The 22,649-nt window shown below is 42.2% G+C and overlaps 2 protein-coding genes across 5 annotated transcripts in view; both read left to right on the top strand.

Moving 5' to 3' along the window:
- peli1b (pellino E3 ubiquitin protein ligase 1b) overlaps positions 1–15,850 on the top strand; it is a 37,991-nt gene extending 22,141 nt beyond the window's left edge. Inside the window, exons 2-7 of the mRNA XM_058651846.1 lie at positions 953–1,214; positions 7,141–7,270; positions 7,946–8,047; positions 8,562–8,759; positions 9,561–9,749; positions 14,214–15,850. Coding sequence (XP_058507829.1) covers positions 1,132–1,214; positions 7,141–7,270; positions 7,946–8,047; positions 8,562–8,759; positions 9,561–9,749; positions 14,214–14,792 — 1,281 coding nt within the window. The 5' untranslated portion in view covers positions 953–1,131 and the 3' untranslated portion in view covers positions 14,793–15,850. The remainder of the gene's footprint in view (positions 1–952; positions 1,215–7,140; positions 7,271–7,945; positions 8,048–8,561; positions 8,760–9,560; positions 9,750–14,213) is intronic.
- Positions 15,851–18,879: 3,029 nt separating this feature from the next.
- On the top strand, positions 18,880–22,640 carry si:ch211-248a14.8 (uncharacterized). Of its 4 annotated transcripts, none has more exons than XM_058651763.1 (5): positions 18,880–18,961; positions 19,621–19,661; positions 19,785–19,986; positions 20,783–21,083; positions 21,172–22,640. In XM_058651763.1, exons 2-5 carry the CDS (start codon positions 19,654–19,656, stop codon positions 21,576–21,578), a joined length of 918 nt encoding a protein of 305 aa, XP_058507746.1. In that variant the 5' UTR covers positions 18,880–18,961; positions 19,621–19,653; the 3' UTR covers positions 21,579–22,640. The 4 variants fall into 4 exon arrangements, with proteins under 4 accessions (XP_058507746.1, XP_058507745.1, XP_058507744.1 ...); XM_058651762.1 differs by having other exon boundaries at positions 18,897–19,435; XM_058651761.1 differs by having other exon boundaries at positions 18,897–19,272.
- Positions 22,641–22,649: the final 9 nt, after the last annotated feature.

Genomic DNA, 22,649 nt, shown 5'->3' on the forward strand with positions numbered 1-22,649 from the left:
AACAGGAAGTCCATTATCTCCTTTTTCTCATGACTTCTTTTCTCACACATACTTTCTTTCTCTGCTCCTCCCTGTGATTTCCTGTGTATTTAGAAAGCTTTATGTACGTTTTTGTGTGAGTGTGTGTGCGCGCGCTTATGTGTGTTTAAGTCATCTCTTGTCAGTCAGCATTTATTTTCATTGTGTGGTATTTACAGATACTCACCTGACTCCAAGAAAAACACGTTGCATGTTCTCTTGACCTGAGTCATGACCCCAATGCTCTGGTTAAGGCCTTTTATTTGCGCTTTTGTAGCAAATATTTTACATGTTGACATTTGTGGGTGTGTTTCCATTTGTATCTGACAGAGCAGTTTCAGTCTTTGAAGCTGCTCTAAATATCTTGGGTACGAATGTTTTTGTTATTTGATGTTTTTGATGTTTTTTCCCCCCCCGTTTATCATGTTTTCTTTATGATTATCTTCATGCTTTTTCTCTTTGTACTGTGGTTTTTGTATCCTCCTATTCATGTGCATCCTGCTTGCTGACAGTTGTCAGTGAGGAGCTTTTCTGGCTTCCTACCAAAAGACAAGCACAGTTAACAATTAAAGTAGAATAGCTAGGTGGTTAACAGTTTCAGTATTTAAACCCAGTACAGCCCTTATTTTGAAAAGCAATGATCTGCTGTATAATGTCACCCTACCAGGACGTATAATTTGATTTAACATATCCATGTTTGCAGCCTTGTTAGATAACAAACAGTGAACACTTTGTCTTTTATCTTCTTCTAGTTGTTGTTAAAGTTGATGCAAGTTAAATTCCTGCTTCTTTCTGGCATCTCAAGAAACTCTATCCACTTGCAGAAAGAGCAACATGATTTGAAATCTCATTGGATTTAAATCTATTGCATTTGAGTTATTTTTCCCGCTGTTCACGCTAACCCTTGTGTTTATCCTTTTTTGTCACCCTGCAGGGCACACCAAACTGCGAGAGGGAGAGCGAGAGAGCGACACATGAAGCATGAGAGGGTGGAGCTGAGGCTCAGCTGACCTTTCCCCTTCCTTTCTCTCCTTTCCCCTTCCTGTTGCCCTGTTGGATCTCACCCATCTTGCCTCTCCTCCTTCTCCTCTGAACCTCATTCAGCTGTGCCCAATGTACTCCCCAGAGCAGGAAAACATCTCCACCACCACCTCCACCAAAGTGCCAGTGAAGTATGGAGAGCTCATTGTGCTTGGGTAAGCGCCATCAAATTACAGGCACTGCATGGGCATTATATTCAGAAAAATCATTTGTGATTTTTTTTGTGTACATAAATGCTCTTTTGATTCAGTGATTTGAATCCATATAACTGTAGTGAGTAGCACCAAACGTTTTGGCAGAGCCGCAGATTATGATTTTTCTGTGACAGAAGGGTCGCTTGATAACGCTTGACAACATGCAAACATGCTGTATTTGCTGTCAATATTACCACGTCAAACTGTCGGCAATCCTTATTTGTGGTTTATACAGTCACCTGTGCAGGAATTGTGATGTTACAGATGTGCCAGAAACAAAAAAAACATAAAAAAAACCCAACAACACCAAAACCCTCATTGACATTGTTACGGTGACTATGATTTTGCACCTTTTACTGACAGAGAAAGATGTAATCACCCCTGTTTTATATTCCCACAGAATATCATAAAAACCTGTGTGCATTTTAGAGTCATGAGACCTGAATGCCCATAAAATGCATTGAAAAGTGTAGTGAAAATAACAGTTTGAACACGGATTAAAAATGTTTTTTGATCAGTGGGAATGGGGTATTAGTTGGTTTGAGCTGATCTTCAGGTTTATTGCAAACTTTACTGACATGAAGTTTTAATATGTAAAAAGAGAAGGTTTTACAGATCTTTGAGTTTCAAGGCAATGCCATATTTTCCAGACCTGGAATATAAACAATTCACATTACACTTTTAAATAAAAACTGGATGTAAACATAAACATGGTGCCAAGAAAACTCTGACTATTTACATCAGGCACCACCATATTAAAATTAATACATTCCTATGGGTCACACAGTGGTGTAGTGGTTAGCACTCTTGCCTTGCAGTGAGAAGACCCGGGTTCCCGGTTGGAACAAGGGCCTTTCTGCATGGAGTTTGCATGTTCTCCCCATGTGTGCATGGGTTTTCTCCCGGTTCTCCGGATTCCTCCCACAGTCCAAAAACATGCAATGTGGGGATTAGGTAAATTGGACACTCTACATTGACCATAGGTGTGAGTGTGAGAGTGAATGGTTGTTTGTCTCTATGTGTGTGGCCCTGCAATGGACTGGCGAACTGTCCAGGGTGTACCCCGCCTATCGCCCGATGTAGCTGTGATTGGCACAGCACCCCCCACGACCCTCTGGTGGAGGATAAAGTGGTAGATGATGACTGACTGACTGACATTCCCATGGACACAGTCCAAAAAAAAGAACAATTATTTGACATCCTTTTGTTTACTATATGCCAAAAATGGCAAGATAGTTGTAACTTGAAGAACAGTTGAATGTAAATGGTGGTGAAGAACAGAAAATGAAGTACTGCGGACATCTTTTAATACGCTCAGCAAACTAAGTCTCTGAATGGTTCAGCAGAAGAGTTGATAACAAGATATGAACAAAGGCAGGGATCCAGAAAGCCAAGCGGAAAGTCAAGAATGCAACATAAACAAGTGGGATATTTTGGTCTAGTTTCACAGGATCATGCATTAACTAAGTGTGCACACAGATACAGCTGTTCAGCCAGGGTTGAGTATTTCTGGAAGATGGGATTAACCACATTACTTGAGGCAGCACTGGACACTGATCTCAAACACCTTTGTGTTCCCTCACCAGAGATTTGTTTTGACACAAGTCCACATACTCAGCTGTAGGGGGAAAAAAACCCTCAACCCCACCCTTCATCTCATAGAAGACAACTAATGGTACACAGACTCTCTCACACACACATGCACACCCATTTTCTCCAATAACTGAAGGAGTGAAGGAGTCCCTTTATCTGTTTCTCTTCTGTTTATTTCCCAATAGGCTATTCCTATCCACTCAATGTCCCAGCCCACTCCACAGTGGAATGTAGATGTCGGAAAGACTCCTTACACTCGCGTGCATACACACACTTTCATGTTGCTCGTACAACACAGACATATCTTTTCATGTCTGACACACACACACACACACACACATACACAGTGAGTTTCACAGCTGACTCACAGTTTGTTGTTCAGGGCTGTGCTGGAGCAGTATTGTCAGGGAGATGACTGTGGAAATTTTCCCTAGTGGAAAAAGTGTGAACAGTAAATGCAGTTCTGTGCCTTTACAAGGGAGCAGGGAGAACCCCAGTTTTCCGTTATGCTCTGCTTTTTCCGCTTTTCAACTTTGATTCTAGGTCAGGTCAGTCTGTTTAAAAAGGTGATCAGGGGCACTTTTTGCACACTGATGCAAGTGTGGCTGTGAGTGTGGTGAAATGAACACTTAAATGCATTTGTTTTCTGTGGGAAAACACCATGTTGTCACAAGGGAATTAATTACTGTGGCAATCTCTAAACTCTAAATTCATATAAACATGCTGTCCTGTACATGTAAATTGTTTAAGGTCATGGAAAACAAAGCATGCACTTTAAATCAAGCCAACATAATGCATTTTTAAATGAGCTATAAACATTGAGAGCAGAATCTTAAAGCCCATGAAGAGTGATATTTGTTGCAATTAAACATTCACATTGACATCAGACAGTTCATTAGGGAACCTGTTGTGACTGGGGCTGACTACGGTTGTTTAAAGTTGACTATTGTATGTTAAATTTTAAACAACATTTGTTTATATCTCAATTTTACACCAACTGTTGAGTTTTCTTTTAAATACGTTGTGGGTATCACTGAGACATAACAAGTGTTTTTCTCATAAGACTATGAATATTTTGACTATCTCACAATCCTCTTCTTCTTAGTGTTTTTGGTGCATTGCAGCAAGAAGTTCTTAGAGTTCTTTTAATTATGCTAATTACGCTAAATGTCAGGACTCCATTCGCAGTGCACTTGGGCCAGTGCGCCAAAATAAAAGCCTAGTTAAAAAAATTTTCTAAATGTGTAAAGGAAATGTGTTGGGACAAATATACAGAGAGACACTGGAAACTATTTGGTTTAAAATGCGACAACTCTATTCTCCGGCCAAGCCACGCTGCTCCAGTGTGGCTGCTCTAACATGTAAATGAAAAGCAAGACATTTTGTGCTGCAGGTGCACTGCTAATACATTCAGTGTGGCTCTGGTCTAACATGAACTTGGTAATCCCAAAATCTATGTCCCTGTGCATATTTGTGGTACAAACATACCAGGGGCCCCAAAACAGGTGTCTGAAACTAAAGAGGGGACATTTAAGTATCCTGAATAAAAAAAACAATCTCACAAATGACTGGAAATATTTGATAACAAAAGCACTAAACAAGTTTAAAGTTTAAAATTACAGATTGACCATACTATACAGACCACATGGTTTAGGATCTGTGGAGCTTGTAGCACTGCCACTTCTGGAATGGTGTTAAGTCGGTGCAGGTGCAGCATGAAGGGTCAATAGGCTAGCATAAAGCATTTTCACAGTTGTACCAACTCTGCCTAGCAGTAGTCAACTCCAAACATCTGGCACTTTCTCCAGGGGCAAACAAGTGTTGTTGTTTTAAATGTTTCCTGTGTGACCAAGAACAGACCTGCATGTGCAAACACGAAGCAAACTTCACCAAACATGTAGCCCGGTGTTGTCTCTGACCTTCCCTATGCCCATTATACTTACTTTAGCATCACAATGTTTTTACTAAGCCTGTTATGATATTGACCAAATCCAGAGGAATATTGCAGCATCTCCTTACTGACACACTGGTCATCAATGTCCAAACAATTCTACATACAGTATACAAATCCACATCTGTCTCTCTGTATGCTGGGCATCCTATATTCTTTATTACCGTTATAACCGTGTCTGAATCTTTTTGTCTGTTTCCTACTTATTTCTACGACTTGCAGATGGAGCTGGAACTCGTACAGTTTCCTTTCACACTGTAATTTTAGTTTGGCATTAGGACATTTCAACATTTATTCTGTCATTTAGAGTTTTAATGTTTATGGTTTCGCACACACAGAGCCTCTCAGCCTCAGGTAGTAATTACCCGCACAGCATGTCTTTATGTTTTTATAGGTTTTCTGCATAAGTGTTGTTGCTGCACACCAAGCCTTAGTTTACAAGTGTTTGGAGAAAACACATGCAGTGCACGCGCATACACACACACACACACACAACTGTGTGAATTAATGGTCTCTGAATACACACTAAGTTTTTCCTAACTCTGATCCTTCCTGCCTCACTGTTTGAAAAACCTGTACACACACACACACACACACACACTACTGATGAATGCATGTGCCTCTGAATACAGACTAACCTTTTCCCAGCTGTGACCTGTACAAACACACACACACACACACACACACACACACAAATACAAACTTGTTGCGGACACTTGAACTGGATGCATGTGTGTACACGCAGACATTTATTCTCCCCTTGGGAACCTGGTTTTGAACTTCCAATTACACTTTGAGTTTACTCCAGTAGACTGCCGTGCCCTCTCTCTGGATACGGGGCTAAACTTCACCATGGTTACTCTCTTGCCATGGTTACTCTTCCCAAACGTTGCTGTGGCTCTGTTCTCACCATGGTTACTCATAAACCCTCCGGGCGTTGTTTGATCTTAGCAGATCTGCACTCTCAGAGAAACATTTAGCTGTCGGCTGGGCGTCCTCACAGCCGGTCTGTGCCTTCTGCACCGGACTCAGTACATTTATTTCAAGTGTTTAATTGGACAAAGACATGTTGCAGCTGGGCTGACGTCCTGCACAGCATAACTTCTGCTGCATTATTTTTGTCACATCATTTTCTTCTCATTATTCTTGTTCACGACTTTAAAATCAGACATTACTCATCCTGGCCCATCTTTTCTGTTCATCTAAAATGTTGTGGGTCAAGAAAGCTTCACGTTTTCATTGTTCATTTTGTTTGCAACCATAAACAACACTTAATATTGCTGTTTTTTTATAGATATAAATCGATAATTAATGTCAAACACGAGTTGAAAACTGCTAAATGGCATTCATCTCTGCTGAATATAGTTACCGGTACATATTAGTAGAGTCAGAGGAGTCCATAACTTTTGCGGCTTCTGGATGTCATAACACTGTTAAGGTAGTGAGCGTGGTTTATGTATGCAGTGCTGTTTATAAATCTGTGGGGCTGCTTACAGGAATATCACTTCACCCTGGTGATAGCTAATCCAAAACATGTGCGTGCAGTAAAGAATAACATCGTGTAACCTCAGTGTATTCACACAGTGACATGCTAACTGGACTTCACATGCTTGTAACCTGGAAACCCCAATGTACAGCTATGGTGTTGAAAACCTTAAATGTGCAGAAGTGCTTATTTTGTCCCCTTTGTGGGTCTTTTTTTTTTTTTATTTTGTGTGAAAAGTAATTCTGCTTGTCAAGTTATTTTTCAAATAAACACATTGATCTCGCCACCACCATGTTACAAAGGTTTCTAAGCATCTTAACGGATCAACTGTGGTCGTTGTGTTGCTGGTCAGCGCTCCGAAACACACAAGAACATTGTTTGATTTAATGAAAGGTAGATGGAGACGATAAACACTTTCTGAGTGTTTTCTTAGCACAGGACATTAAAATAGACGCGGGCACACACACACACACACACACACTCACAGAGACACAACAGTCTTGTTGCAGTTGGGAGTCACAGAGACTCCATTCTGTCCGAGGAAACGCCTCTGTTTATTCTCCTTTCCTCAGCCGTGTATCAGGCTAAATGAGTCTCTCTGTGTGTTTATTTTCTCAGGCCTTCTGGGGTTATGTGTGGAGGGCTTTGTTGATTATAGGGGCATGATTTGCTTTTGTAAAAAAAAAGAAAAGGGCATATAAAAAGTATAGGCTCTTGTTTGTGTGCACATCATCGTGGACAGAGCACAACACAATTTCCAGTGTATAAAATGGCAGCTCAGACAATAATAACCTATTGTTTATTGTTTTTTGTATGTGTGTGTGTGTGTGTGTGTGTGTCCGTGCATGTATTTGCAGGTACAATGGCTCTCTGCCTAATGGGGACAGAGGTCGACGTAAAAGCCGCTTTGCACTTTGTAAGAGACCGAAGGCAAACGGGGTGAAACCCAGCACAGTTCACGTCGCCTGCTCTCCACAGGCAGCCAAGGTAAAAACACACACACACACACACACTGGGTAACACAGTACAGTACATTATAGTCATGGAATGACCTTGTTGGAAGCAAAGGTATTTGTACAATTTATTATTTACCTGACTTGAACAGACTAAAAATACATTAAGCTAAATAAATGTGCAGTTGCAAGTAAGTGAGCATTTTCTTGCAAAGTCCTGTGAGGCACGTGGTGTGTTTCCCTCATCAGTTATAGAACCTCCTAAAATCTGTTTGAGGAACAGAAGACTGTGAGGGGTGTGTCTGTGTGAGGACCTTTGATTACGTTTGGTTTAACATCTGTATTTAATGGATTCTCTTTTATACACCCACACACACACGCACACACACACACTGGTACAGGTCAGGCTTTGAGCTGGTGTAATTTAAAGAGTCTGGAGGAGTGATTGTCCTTCTCTGCCCCAGTGGGTGGTCCTGACTCCTCACTGACTGAAAAGACATTAATGCAGACTTGGGTCCAGCTTCTGACTACATATCTGAACTCCTCACCCACCACACCCTTCCTCTGTTCTTTGCAAGGATCAGTGGTGTCAGATGTGTCTCTACTTCAGGTTTATTCCTGTTGTACAGCTGAAGAGAAGAAAAGTGTTGACTTGACAAATGAAATGTCTTCATATCCCCCCCCTCTTTTCTTCCTTCTGTCTCAACAGGCCATAAGCAACAAAGACCAGCACAGCATCTCATACACTCTGTCTCGAGCCCAGACGGTGGTGGTGGAGTACACCCATGACAGCAATACAGACATGTTCCAGGTAACAAGCCTCTGCTTTTATCACCTGCTTTTACAACCAATTTACAGTTGTTATTTTTTCCACTTCACTGCTGTGCTCACCATAACTTCTTTAATTGGGGTGGGTAACAGCGCTGGACCGTTGAGTGTGTGAGCGCAGAGGTTTTCAGCGACTGTTGTTTTAAACATACGGCACAAACAGAGAACTATTAAAAGCTCATTTGTTGTACTTTTCATGGTGCCAATTTCATAAAATATAAGCAGAAGAAGGCTCAAATTGTGGCCCACTGTTAACTAACATGGCAACATCGCATTTCATGTTAACCCCTCGCCGATATGACACTCCGGAGCAGATGGAAGACACTACAGCAAATGTTAAACTAATATACTTAATATTGATGATGTGTGATCATCTTAGTTGTGAACTGATTAAACGTTTTGACATAGTCACTTTGTTCATCTACTTTAAGTGTTTTTTTTGTCATTGACACTTGTATATGTCTTGTCGAATCAATTTTCATCTCTCTCTTCACCAGATTGGTCGGTCAACGGAGAGTCCCATAGACTTTGTAGTGACCGACACGGTGCCGGGCAGCCAGAGTAACTCAGACACCCAGTCGGTCCAGAGCACCATCTCTCGCTTTGCCTGCCGCATCATCTGCGAGCGCACGCCGCCTTACACTGCCCGCATCTATGCAGCAGGCTTCGATTCCTCCAAGAACATCTTCCTCGGGGTGAGCGAGAGAGAGTGAAAGGCAGAAAAGATAAATCGTCACTGAAACTGATATGTAACAGACATACGGAGGAAAAAAACATTTCCCAGTTATACTTACTTTTACTTTTTCATGTATGTTTTTTGATAAGGGTTTGATTCTTTGAGGTCTTCTCTTTTTTGTGTTTTTATTTTAATGGCAAATTGTTGTGGCTACAGAGGGACAACCGATGTCCCGTCGAAAGTTTATTTGGCTACAAAATTGACGTAACCCGTGCCCATTATCCACCACATGGTCCATTCCTTGAAGCGGTGTGGTGGCTTGAGTGCCTCAGTGACCCTAAGAGCTATGCCAGCGGGAGCGTAAGCTCCTGATAGGGGTACCCAAGCTGGACAGGTCAAAGGGTAGAGGCCAGACTAATTGGACCACTTCCCCCCCAAGGAGTCTAAATGGGTTTTGGTAGGGCCTTGTTACAAAAGCATCAATGGCATTCCAAGATCAACCTGAGGGAAGAGTGGCGTTGATGGCCTATGCTCCGATAGGGGCAAAGGGTCCAGGTAAGTATGCCAAAGGAAAAGTTAAGAAGTTGCTTTGCAGCCTTTTCTTTTTTTGTTAAGTTGCAACATGTTGGATAGACATTTTGCTTTATACCCTGTTGAGATCACATGTTCGGGGTTGAGTACATAAAGAGTGTACCAGATACCACATCATTTGATTGATCAATACAACTACAGTTTAACATTAAGCCCAGAACAACAAAATGGGAAAATCCTATTGTCCCAACCGCGCTCACATCCAACCACGCATCTCTGTTTTCTTCAGGAGAAAGCTGCTAAGTGGAAGACGCCTGACAGTCAAATGGACGGACTGACCACAAACGGCGTGCTGGTGATGCACCCTCGAAATGGCTTCACCCAGGACTCCAAACCAGGCGTCTGGAGGGAGATCTCAGTCTGCGGCAACGTCTTCACCCTGCGAGAAACACGTTCGGCTCAGCAGCGGGGGAAAATGGTGAGAAAATATGCAAACATGTGAAAAGCACACACCACATCACATCAATATTATAATTGTGGGTTCATTGTGCCGGATTCTAGGATTGTACTTTTTTTGTGTCCCAATACACTACCAGCACCACAACCTTGAATTTTCTACCAATATCGGAAACAACATAGTATTTTACCACAAGACCTTTGTGGTGACGCATTTATCACCTTGCTCTCTCGCTATTTCAAAAGCATAGCAAACATTTGCAGGTCCTTGTCACATGATAATGATACTGAGATTCTTATCGTATCATTCCCACCAAATGCTTCCAAAAAGGGACATTTAGCTACTCAATGGGTCATGCACACTTTCTCTCTTTTTTTCCTCCTTCACACTCTTCACACCGTCACTTGGAGAGGTTGCATCAAGCTTAACACCACATGGAGGTTATCGGGATGCCGTCTCCATAGCAACACGTCTGACTGTCAAAGCTGTGTGTAACAGGACCTTGTAAGAGGATCCTCCAGCTGACATCAGAGTCTCTCAGCCAACCTCAGCACTCTGGCCACCTGTGGCATGTGAATGATTGGATATCGATCGTAGATGATGTGTTTAATGAGGTCTTTGTTTTGTTTTTCTCCTCTCCGTCCTCCCCTCCCACAAACAAACACATCATCAACCACAGACTCACAGTCACCGTGTCCACTATTCCAACATTCACCTGTCTCCTTATCGAACGTCCCACATGTTTACAAGTCTCGCCACTGAACTCACAGCATGCTTATCTCTGCCCGGGCCTTTCCCAGCCAGGCAGGTTTAACTGCATGCGCATTATTTACCACTCATTATTTCACAGTTGACTGACAATTTAGATTGTCAGCTTTGAGAGAGCTCCTATTTTAATCCTGTGCGGTGAAAGGAAATACTGGGGTTTGAGTGTTCGGCTGAATTAACACAAGAGCCCTGTGTCAGTCTGATCAAAGATGTTGCTGTAAGGTAATATTTTGAAGAGGTTAGCATATTGAAGGCAGTATTACAAACTCTAATACTGACTAATTGTTCCAGGAGTTCCACTTGCAAACTACAGTATGTGTCACTACTTACAGCTGAAATTGAATTTGTATTTAGTAAGTGAGTTTGTCTTTTAAACAACTATCTGCTCCTAAAGAAGAACTGTATGCTCTGTTCAAACTGAGTTATTTATTATTTACACCCACTGACACTGTGAGCCTTCATTTTACACTGTGTAGCACTTAACTGAATACAACAGCAACACTGCAATATCCCCCATTTTCTGATAATCGTATCGTATTTTTGCCACACGGATGGTGCAGTGGTTAGCACTCGAAGACCCTGGTTCGAGACCCGGGTTTGAACAAGTGCCTTTCTGTTTGCATGTTCTCCCCGTGTGTGTGGGTTTTCTCCGTGTTCTCCAGTTTCCTCCCACAGTCCAAAAACCTGCAATATGGGGATTAGATACATTGGTCACTATAAATTGACCATAGGTGTGAGTGTGAGAGTGGGTTGTCTCTATGTGTCCCTGTGATGGACTGGCGACCTGTCCAGGGTGTACCCAACCTATCGCCCTATGTCTGCTGAGATTGGCACAGCACCCCCCGCAACCCTCATGTGGAGGATAAAGTGGTAGAAAACGGATGGATGGATGGATTTTTTTCCCCCTCCTCTCCATGGAAGCCAGCCTGTACGTCTCCATCTGCATGCACACCACATTTGACTGTGTTCCGTGGCACGTGCACCATCCTTTCCCCTCCGACAAAGCACCATAAGTGAAAACATAATCTCCTTTTTACAAACAGTGCCTGGTGAATCCTCTCTAAAACTTTATAATCTAGCATATTACCCTTTGTCCTCGCTGCCTTCTTCCGAGCACACTCACTGCTCTTTTGATGGGATAACTGCCCCGCGAAAGTGAAGGTTAACATCTGAAGGACTTTCTGATTGAATGGGAGGAAAAACAAGGTCCTCTCAGCAAGTTTGCTGAATAGCCTTCAAGGCTAACTTGTGTCTGTATGTTAATATGAACCTGATGTGTGCTGCCTGTTGGGTTTGAAAATCCCTTATTTTTTGAATTATAGATCATTTTAATATCTATAATTAGAAGAAACTAATACCTACTGTCTTTGTTATGCCAAAGCAAATATGAGGAACACACACACATACACAGGAGGATTTTATTGAGCCTGTTGTGGATGTTTCACTATTTGAGAGCACAACATCTGAGTTCCTGTTGTGTTTAATAAAAGCCTTTGTACTAATTAATTAATAGGCACTTCAGTATAAGTGTGAGTGTGTGCGAAGCATTAATATCATGAAACATGAGTGTGTTTATTGATCAGGCAAACACCTTTTGACATGTCGGTCAATGTTTACATTAACATGGTGGTAGGTTAATCATTTGAAGAGCAGCCTCGGGAACCAAGCGTCGCTGGTTTGAAACACTGATTTTTTCACACTTGCTCCATGTGAGCAGCCGGTCAGCCAAAAGCAGAAAGACTGTTGTTTTACTGGGCAGATGTGAATGCGTGGTATTTGAATCCATGTGACACAAAGAGCACACGCGTGCTCAGCAAACCTTCAGGGACAAACAGAGATCAGTGTAATAATGCCATAGAAACGTGTTTCCCCTGAACCCCATGGACACCAGTGTTGACATGAGTAAACTCATCAAAAAAACACTGGGAGCTGCCCCACCCTTCATCTGTGTGTCATCTTTTATTAAACACTTAATCATGTGTCATAGGGTATGTCCCTTCGTTGCCACCTCTCTGCATCATCCCACTCAATCTCCCTCCCTTTCATCATCCTGTCTTTGTCCACCCTGCTGTCTGCTGGTTATCTAAACCCTTAATTCCCCTCTGTGCATGATCCTGAGCTGACCTCAGGTAAACTAAGTGTTTTCTCAAAACCTGCGGTTTAATACATTTTCCAGTAGCTGCCTTCCTGTTCTTTCAATTCACTCATGTCATCTTGCCTCCAGCTGTTGGTCCCCATTGTCCTCACTGAATCCTCAGCCCGGCTGAAAGAAAAAGAGGAACGCTGGTGTTGCACTGCCACCTGCTGTTCTCACATTAGCACTACATCTCGGTTTGAAGCAGGCCACACTTGAACGTCCACCTGTCTGTTCTCTGAAGTGCTCAGCTGCTCAGGGTCAGGGTGAAATCAGTCCTGCGCACACTGTGTGGCCGTAGTGGAGGCACACACACACACATGCTTGCGCTTCATTCACAGTGAGGACCCTCACAGACATAACGCATACCCTAGCCCCTTACCCTAACCTTAACATCACAACTAAATGCCTAACCCTAACCTAAACCCAATTCTAACCTTAACCCTTAAAACCAGGTCTTAACAAAAAGCCCTTTAAAGAAGTGAGGACCAGCCATAATGTCTTCACTTTGCCAAAATGTCCTCACTCCACGTGGTTTATACGATTTGTTCAAATACAAGAACGCACACGCTATTCTGGTAATGAGTGAATTGTTGTTGTTGTTGTTCAGAGCTGCAACTAACGATTATTTTCATAATTGATTAATCTGTCCATTATTTTCTCAATCATTTGATCCATAAAATGTCAGGAAACGTTAAAAAATGTTGATCAGTGTTTGTCAAATCTGGAAATGATGATGTTCTCGAATGTCTTGTTTTGTCCAAAAGCAAAATGATTAACTTTTAATGATTTCCTTGTTATTTGGAGCAAAAAGAAGTGAAGAATAAATTCATATACATTACATGTGAATATATATGATTAAAACAAGATTTCTGATTGTTTAAGCTTCAAACCGATTAATCGATTATCAAAATAGTTGACGATTAACTTAGTTATCGATTATTAATTGAGTAATCGTTTCAGCTGTATTGTTGTTGTTTGAACACACTAAAATATTACCGTTTTATTTTAATTGTATTGAATATCTGTTGGTTTTGGATGATTGGTCACAAAAAAAAGACATAATACATGACTCTGAATATTTGATTTTCATTTGATTTGTTGAATTTCCTTAATCAAAACACTTGATGATCACATTAACATTTATTGATGATGAAAACCGTGTTCAGTTGCTATGCTAGTAAGGCTGAAATTAACTAATAAACTGCACCAGCAGCAATGCTACTGTGATGACATCAGATGTTGAATTATAGCTTTGTTGTTCTCTGGCTTTTTTAAAGGTAGTATGAGTTTGGCATTTTCTTTACTTGCATGAAATATACAAATAGTATTACCAGAAATCCTGACTACAGTCCTAATGTTATTACATGCAGCGCCAAGCAGAGGCATTTCAAGAGAGTGTGTGGGCTCCGGGGCAAAGGGGACCCAGAACATGACTTTGAACCAAACTGAAATAAGCTAGTAGTGTTGGGCCTAGTTAGAGGGTTCTCAACCATGGTGTCGTTACAGTCTTTTGTACATGGGGTCAGCAGATACTATAATTTAAGAGCGTCACCAAACTGCTCTCTGTCTCTCTGCTGCAGGTGGAGACTGAGTCTCAGGAGCTCGTCGACGGCTCCCTCATCGACCTGTGTGGCGCGACCCTGCTGTGGCGCACCGCTGAAGGCCTTGCGCGCACTCCTACCCTCAAACACCTGGAGGCGCTGCGACAGGAGATCAACGCAGCCCGCCCTCAGTGTCCTGTGGGCTTCAACACGCTGGCCTTCCCCTCGATGCGTCGCAAGGACACGCCGGACGAGAAGCAGCCGTGGGTCTACCTCCACTGTGGCCACGTGCACGGTTACCACAACTGGGGTAACCACCGCGAGGAGAGGGAGGGCCGGGAGGGCCGGCTCAGGGAGTGTCCCATGTGCCGAGCTAAAGGGCCGTATGTGCCACTGTGGCTGGGATGTGAGTCTGGATTTTACGTGGACGCCGCACCGCCCACTCACGCCTTTAATCCCTGCGGCCATGTTTGTTCAGACAAGACAGCGGCTTTCTGGAGTCAGATCCCACTGCCTCATGGCACGCACACCTTCCACGCCGCCTGCCCTTTCTGTGCCCAACAGCTGAACGGCGAGCAGAGCTTCGTCAGACTGATCTTCCAGGGACCTCTCGATTAGCAGCAGCTACAACCTCTCAGCATCCTGAGAGTTCTTTTGTTTGGACGCCGATGCTGCATTGAAAACAAACAGGGACTTGCCTGGATTCGATTTCTTTCTTCTACAGTTGCGATACAAAACCTTTTTCTGGACTTTTTGACTTTTCTCATTTTAAGTGACCTTTGTATTGCTTTTTCATGAATGACAACAAAGATTTCTATATTTTCATGTGAAACCAGAGACACAAAAACCAAACAAAGAACACTGCTGGGTAAACCTTTTGTGTTTGTTTCCTCGGAAAGAACTTTTCACAACAGTATTTATCTATCCGACTAACATACTGTAGCGCAAATGTATGTTTTTTTTTAAATTCATGTTTATTGTTGCAATATACATCTATGTACATCTCTTAGAGCTAATTTAAACAAAGATGTTTATTTATGGCCCAGGAACCATTGCTTTATTCTTTATCTGTTGGATAAGCCTAACTCCAATACTATTAAGCATTTTAATTTGAAGATACAGTATATTGTTATTCAGATATAAAGTTCTAGGTGTGTTCTGTTTGTTCCGTCTGTCTCTCTCTCTCTCTCGCTCTCTGTCTCTCTCTCATGTTGACCTCTCAGATCTGTTTGTCGTATTTACACACCCTCCTCCTCTGGCGTGCTAACCCATTATGTGTGTCATCCCTTCACTCTCCCTCATTATAGGTCTACTCACAATTAAAAGCAATAGAATTGGAATACATAGACATCCCAGAGCATTGTGGGAAATGGAGTCTTCTAGGTATAAACACTCAGGCAGCCTGAATGACTGCTTCTTCCCTTTTAAGTCCTGTGGGTTACATACTGTAACACTATACCCAGTCTCTCTTTTTTTTTTTTTTTTTTTTAATATTGTAGGTAGAAAGGAACTTGCTCATAAAACGTTGACAGAAAAAAAAAGTGCAGCAGACAAGGGTGGACTTTATTCTGCCCCTCTGCTGGGATGTTTGGGGATTACCTGCACAGCTCCAACTGCAATAACCAACATTATTTCTGTCACATACAACACTGTGGTCAGCATTGATCTCAAAATGTCACCACTTTTAAAACAAGAACAGAAATCATCAAGACTCTTCACCAATGGTCATGCATTATTAAAGAATACTGACCATAATAGTATATTTATGTCATATTCACGAGGCTGTTTAGGAAGGAAATGTGACATGTGCTTGTTCTGTCACCTGAATAGTCACAGTGCAGGAAGCCCCAAGCATCGAAAACACCAAACAACACACAACTGTAGCTGTTTGACTCAGGTTTGACACATGCAAATGCAAGCATGGCTTCAAATTACAAAACTCCCTTTATGAATGTGTGTGTGCGTGCGTGTGTGAGCGAGTGAGATCTTTCTTATCAGGGCGTTGTATTCATAACTGCTTTTGTGTCACGATCCTATGTTACAGTGTCCTTCACGAGGGCTAAAAGCTCATGTGCTTTTATTTTGGAAATCACAATAGATGTCCGGTCCGGACATTCTCTGGAGTTTTCAGTTCACGTCGTTATGACAGCTGTTGTGGGATATTGCTTTTTACAACAGCAGAGGAAGCAGTGGAGGATCCAGGTGAGATGCTGGTGTCTTCTGCTGAGTCTTCACCTGAGCTCACGGAACATAGGGCTGATAAGAGAAACTCTGTAGTGAGTTTTCGCACGTACAGCCCCTCCAGAGAATCTCCATGCATGTCTGAAAGCAGTAAATGTAACTAAATAAGTTTGTTAACAGCTGTAGGGATGTTTCAACTTTAAACTGCTGATTGTACCAGATTATAATGACACATTCTTGCTACTAGATAAATGTAGGATGACTCTGGTACAAGTGTGTCTGGTTTAAATCTGTGTGTTCTAAAGGCAAAGGCTGGCAGTGGCCAAAGAATAAAAAGAAACTGAGCAGAGTCTTAATGTTAATGTGGCGTTTGCATTCAGTTGCTGGTTGTTTTATCTCTGTCCTCTGTAGCCCATGTGAGTCGTCATTTTTATATCACTTCAGTATGCACAAAGATTCTGCAGGTATCCTTAGTGTGTGTGTGTGTGTGAGAGAGAGCGAGAATGAGGTTGTAATTGTTTGTGTGCAGTCCTCATTTTGTGTGTCTTGACTGTTTCCATCAGTATTTCCCCAGTGTTTGTAACTGCAACACACTAAGTCACCTCAGGGAGACAAACAATAATTGGTCACATATGCACTCACGCACAGCTCAAGTCTTCTGAGGATTCCTCATTGATTCATTTTAAATGCAGTGTTTCCGCATTTAAAGTCTCGAGCGTTTCCTCTTCTTGTTTTGCGTTTCAGTCGTGGACTCTGTCTGTCTGTCTGTCTGTCTGTGAATAAAGTGTGTGAGTAAGGGCTTCACTCTCGTCTCTGAACTGTTATCTCAACCGTCTTTTTCTTTTCTTTTTTGATCAGACATGTGTCCGTATCAGTCCACCAGTCTCTATCCACCCCTCTCCACTTGCTCTTCTCCTGTCTGTCCGTCTCTCTGTCTGTCTGTTGTCTCCTTGTGCTTATTAAGTCAAAAGTAAAGAATGTTTCCAGCAAACACTTTTTGTAACAACTTTAAACAATAAAGTGTAAAAGTGACTTCTCTCATTGTGTGCAGGACTTTGTTTGAACGACTAGACAAGCGCAGTCATTTCCAATATTTTATTTTCATGACTGATTTCCAAACTTCATGACTGAAGTTCCAGTTTGTAAGAATTAGTGACATCTGCTGGTGAGACTGCAGAGTGCAACAAACGGACAACTCCATTTGCCAAATAGCATTGGGAACTATGGTGGTCTTTGTCTTACAGAAAGGATGTAAACACTCTTTCACAACAGTCTCTGCTGTTTTCCTCTATCTTCATTTGTATGTATTCAGTCCATCCATGCTGCTGTAGAAACAGCCTCTGAAAAGTAATTTTTCCCCAACCCCTGTCCTCAGGGAACCCTGCCCTGCATGTTTGAGATGTTGCCCTGCTCCAACACACCTGATTCAAATGTCCAGCTCGTTAGCAGACGAACTGTTCATTTGAATCAGGTGTGTTGGGAAACACTGGCCTAAAGTACATATAAAAGGCTTATTGTAAGGCTGTTAAAACCAAACACCTTTTATTTGAAGTGATTATACACTTATGCAAACATACTATTGGGTAGTATTCTTAATTTCTACCAATAAACCTTCCTACATGTTACACACTTAGCCTTTAGCTCTGTGAAGCCACCTGTGGCTGGTTAGCTGAGCGCAGAGTCAGGCTTATTATATGTGTGTGTGTGTGATTTTTACACTAAGAGAGGCGTTGTAATCAAAATAGTTTAGAGTTTATGCTTATTTTAATAATATAACGTAACATTTATTCATGATATTTTACATGTATCTGTCGCAGGATTGAGATTAAGTGAGTTTAGTCTGCTTTAGTTTACCTACCTTTACCTCTTGTAATGGTCCAGTCCAATAAGGGTGGAGCAAGGAGGGCTATAAGAAGAAGCCATTTGGGCTCTCTGTTTGTGTGTGTGTGTGTGTGAGAGAGAGGGAGGGAGGGAGGTGGAGACATTGTGGGGAGGCTCATTTTTTATTTGTTTAGACTTTTATTAATTTTCCTGGTATCTTTGCCAGGACCAGGACTGAAAAACCTTGCTGTATTGTACACAAAACCTGTTTCATGATCCCTCCTAGTGTTCTCTCCAGTGTTACAAGCCACACTCAAAAGTAGCCTGACTTCCTGTGATGTTACAGCCAGATTAAAAACATCATTCAAATCCGAAAAAGGAAAAACATTTTAATGACCTCTCATGACCCACCTGCAACACACAAGCCTGAAGGGAAACACACTGACCACCTCTCTCCCCCCCCTTTTCAACTATTAAGAGCACGCAGAAGGTGCAGCTCTTACAATGTACATTTACTTTCAAACTTCCATTAGAATAAAATTGTAATATCTATACTTCCTCTTCCTCATGGTTGCTTTTACGTGTCCAGGGCCTGAGAATGAAACGGATAAGAGGCTGTGAGGCTGAAAAGGCTGTTTGTTCACGGGTGCACTGACCTCCATCCTCATGCTTTGTTGAGTGTTTACTTAAAACAGACCCTCACTTGTGCAGCGTGTGACTGATGGACTCCATGTCGTAGCTGGAGGGATCCAGATTGGAAGAGTTTGTCAGTGTCAGGATTTACGGTACGAGTAAAAATGTGATGGAGGACATCCATCTTCAGTTTTATTTATACTTTATAAGAGGTTGTAAACATCAGCCTCGTATAAAGTATCACATTCCTGTGATGAGGCGGAAAGAGTTTGGTGTGACATGTTGTGTGTGGAAGCGTCGGCAGACTGTTTTTGCTCTGGCTTTTGTGAATCTTCAGAGGGAACGGCGTTGACTGATCTAATTGGAGTTCATTTTTTGATTTACTTGTCTAACTGTGGGAAAACAAAGTGACGGAGGGCAAAGTCCATCTGGACACAGCGTGGACACAGAGTAGAGCAATGAGGTGAATGTCCACAGAGGCTACACACACACACACACACATAGTCTCATTCAACACAACGACAGGGAGAGGAATCTATTAGGAGGGCAATTTTGAAATTAGCACGGACACTAGACGTGATGACTGGGTTTCACAGTAGAATATGACTTTATGAGGAATTGACGAGGTGAGTTACATTCATGTTTCTCTGCGGATTCTTTTTTTTCCCCCTTATTTCTCGAATGAAATAAATGTGTCAGACATATGATTTGTAGACATTGTAATAAACAAGGAAGTTATTTTGTTATTGACACGATTACTGTCGTGTGTAATGTGAATTTCTCTTGTGTCCACATTGTCACCAAATAACAGATCTGTGTGTCCAAGCAGCAGCATCTGCACAAAATGACAAGGTATAAGGTAATCTTACTAGTTCCTATTTATGAGGTCCTGTCTGTCTGTAATAATAAGCTTATTTTCCTGTTATGTAAACCACCGATTCAATTCCGTTAATATCGTCTGTTCCTTTTGTGTAGTTTACGGAGATGGAGGCCAGGACGGTGTACCAAAACTGCAGAGAGACTGTTGTGTGCTCATGCTCTGAAGCCCTTGGTCCCCGCCCTCTGCCTGGTTGCCGTGGTGATATATATCCTGGCTGACAACCTCCGAAACTTTGTGGCCAGTATCTTCATCCCCCAGTACCATTATCCGTTTGCTGTGGCTCTTTGCTTCGCCCAGGTCTGTACCTGTTTGTGCTTTTTGATGCTTCTTTCTCTTTATACTCCAAACCAACACGAGGAGATATAAAAATAACCCATGATGCTTTGCTTTTTTACCAACACAACACCAGCTGACCTTTCTGTTTACACATAGGCAGCACAATCAGTGTGGATGCTGGATATTTGAATACATTTTGATTTCATATTGCATTTTCAGAGGGAAATGCATTAAATCTGATACATACATGTGTAGTAAAAATGCTGACTTTTGTTAGTGTGTGTATGTGTGTGTATGTGTGTGTGTGTGTGTGTGTGTGTTAGGTACGTTGAAGGACAGGGCATGTGTTGTTGTTAGAACCCTAACCAGGATAGATCATTAACCAAATGGCTACTGAAGTTTTAACCAGACGGTTGACAAAAGTAATGACATGTGAATGTGACCCTGCACTGAAGGTTATGAACCTCATCTACATATACACAGTGATGAATGAGCATGGGGAAGCATGTGTTGAGCGTGAGTCCAATTATTAGTACTTTAGCTCATAAAATGTAGTAAAACAATGCAAAAGAAATGTGTAATATAAAGTTGAAGTCACATTTAGTCAAATTTCTTGTGTGGTGTTCATATTTTCGTTGCTCAGCCAGTGTCCGTGGGTCTGGTGGACCTGCTTCATTTTTGGGTTTTTAATTCACAAACAATACATTTGATAAATAGATGGCACTCTTTGTTGAAATTGCATTGCACTTTCTATTTTTATGCATACATACAGTATACGACAGCTCTTTATAATGTGAAATGATCAAATCTTTTCCAGGTTCTGATCTCCTTGTTAATCCTAAATCTGCTGCACGTCCTGAATCTGTTGCCTGTAAAACATTACTCTTGGTCCCTGGGTGAGAGGCTGCTGGTTCCTTCTCTGTGCACCAGCATCCACGCCGTGCTCGCTCTGTGGGTCCGGGCCAGCAGCTCGTACAGCGGCCTCTTCGCTCTCACTCAGCCTCTGCTGCCGCTGTTGACTGTCGCCTTTAGTTTTGTCCTGAAGCTGTCATCGCTGCCGTCTATTCACAGCTCTGTCCTGATCTCCATCCTGAGTGGGACATCTGTTGTCATCACAGGTACATTTAGTTCAGATGTAGAGGTGAGGCTGGAGATTGATTCACCTCAGGACAAATTGACCTCTAATGAATTCCTCTTTTTCTGCAGTTTCCAATGGTCTCTCAGTTGTTGAACCTCTGGAGTACATGTATGCACCTCTGGCTTTACTCCTCCACAGTCTCTCTCTGAGCTGGCTGGCTAAAGTATCTGAGGCTGAGTGCCTCCACCCCTCTGATGCCCAGCTGTCCATTTTTGACATCTACTACACACAGCTGGTCAATCAGAGCTGGGTGCTGGGCGTCCTGTGGCTGCTGCACCCGGACAGTCCGTGGAAGGTGTTGAGTGTGGGGAGCTGGCACAGCCTTCTCTTCCATGGATACCTGCTCGCTCTTCTGCTGCTGGGGATGACGCTGAACCTCCTGGTTTTTCTGTTCACCCTGTGTTACTCGCCACTCTGCGCCGCGATGCTCCACTCAGCAGGGCTGACGGTTCAGCCGCTCCTCTCGCTTCTGTAGTGGCACTTCAAGAACACACATTCACACGTCATTATGTGTTTTTACCGAATTTTGTGAACACAAACCCTCTAACAAGTTTGTTTGGACTAAATTCTGGTGGTCAAAAGTCAATATTTATATAGCACTTTCCTAGTGATGACCACTCAAGATGTTTGAGTCATTACAGTTTTTATGTAACACATACTCATTTGCAACCTGCTGATCAGCCATCACGAGCAATTAAGGAATCTTGCCTGGACACACATAGACTAGAAGACCTGAGGATTGAACCCTAACCTTCCGGCTTCAAGGCGACCCGCTCTGCCGCTGATCCATACTCGTCAAGCTCACCGTGACTGCAGAAATATATTGCCTCCGAAAGCCACTAGGCAATCCTTTCAGATTTGATGCCTTTATACTCAAGGATGAACTGATTTGAGTTTAGGGGTCAAAGGTCAAAGTTCACTGTGACTACAGAAATCCAGTCTCAGGAATGCCATGAGGGAAACCTTTCAAATTTAGCACATATGTTGATTTGGACTGAAGGACGAACTGAATTGATTTTGATGGTCAAAGGTCAACGTCAACATCGTGTCACAAAACGTTTTTTTGGGTCTTTTGAATGTTTAAGTTATTTATAAGTCATCATGTACTGTGTGCAGTAAATTGTGTAGACTGAAACAGTCTACACCAGCGGTGAAAAAGTCTCGTATTCTGTGACAAATAATTACTTCTTCTTTTTTTTTTGACCTGTTTTCTGTTAGGAAAAAAACAAAGGGTGTCATCATGCTCTAATTGTTTATAGCCAAATAAGTGAATAGAGTAAATGAACACCAGTGTCTGTGGTCTGTACAGGACACAGTGACATCTCTCTCCCAGCTGGTTAAAGTACATGAGTGTGAGTCGGCGGCTTCAGCTTCAAACAATAAGGGTTAATAGAGGTTTTGTTTTGTTTGTTTTAGAGAAGTAGCACAAAGTTCCACATTCCACTGAATGAATTTTCAACCAATACTTTGTGAATGATGAATGATGAAGAACAATTAAGGTCGGGGTTGTTTCAGACAATTGAACTCACTTAGTCACACTTTCTTA

The sequence above is a fragment of the Solea solea genome, chromosome 15, assembly GCF_958295425.1.
Source record: "Solea solea chromosome 15, fSolSol10.1, whole genome shotgun sequence".
Classification (NCBI taxonomy): Eukaryota; Metazoa; Chordata; class Actinopteri; order Pleuronectiformes; family Soleidae; genus Solea; species Solea solea.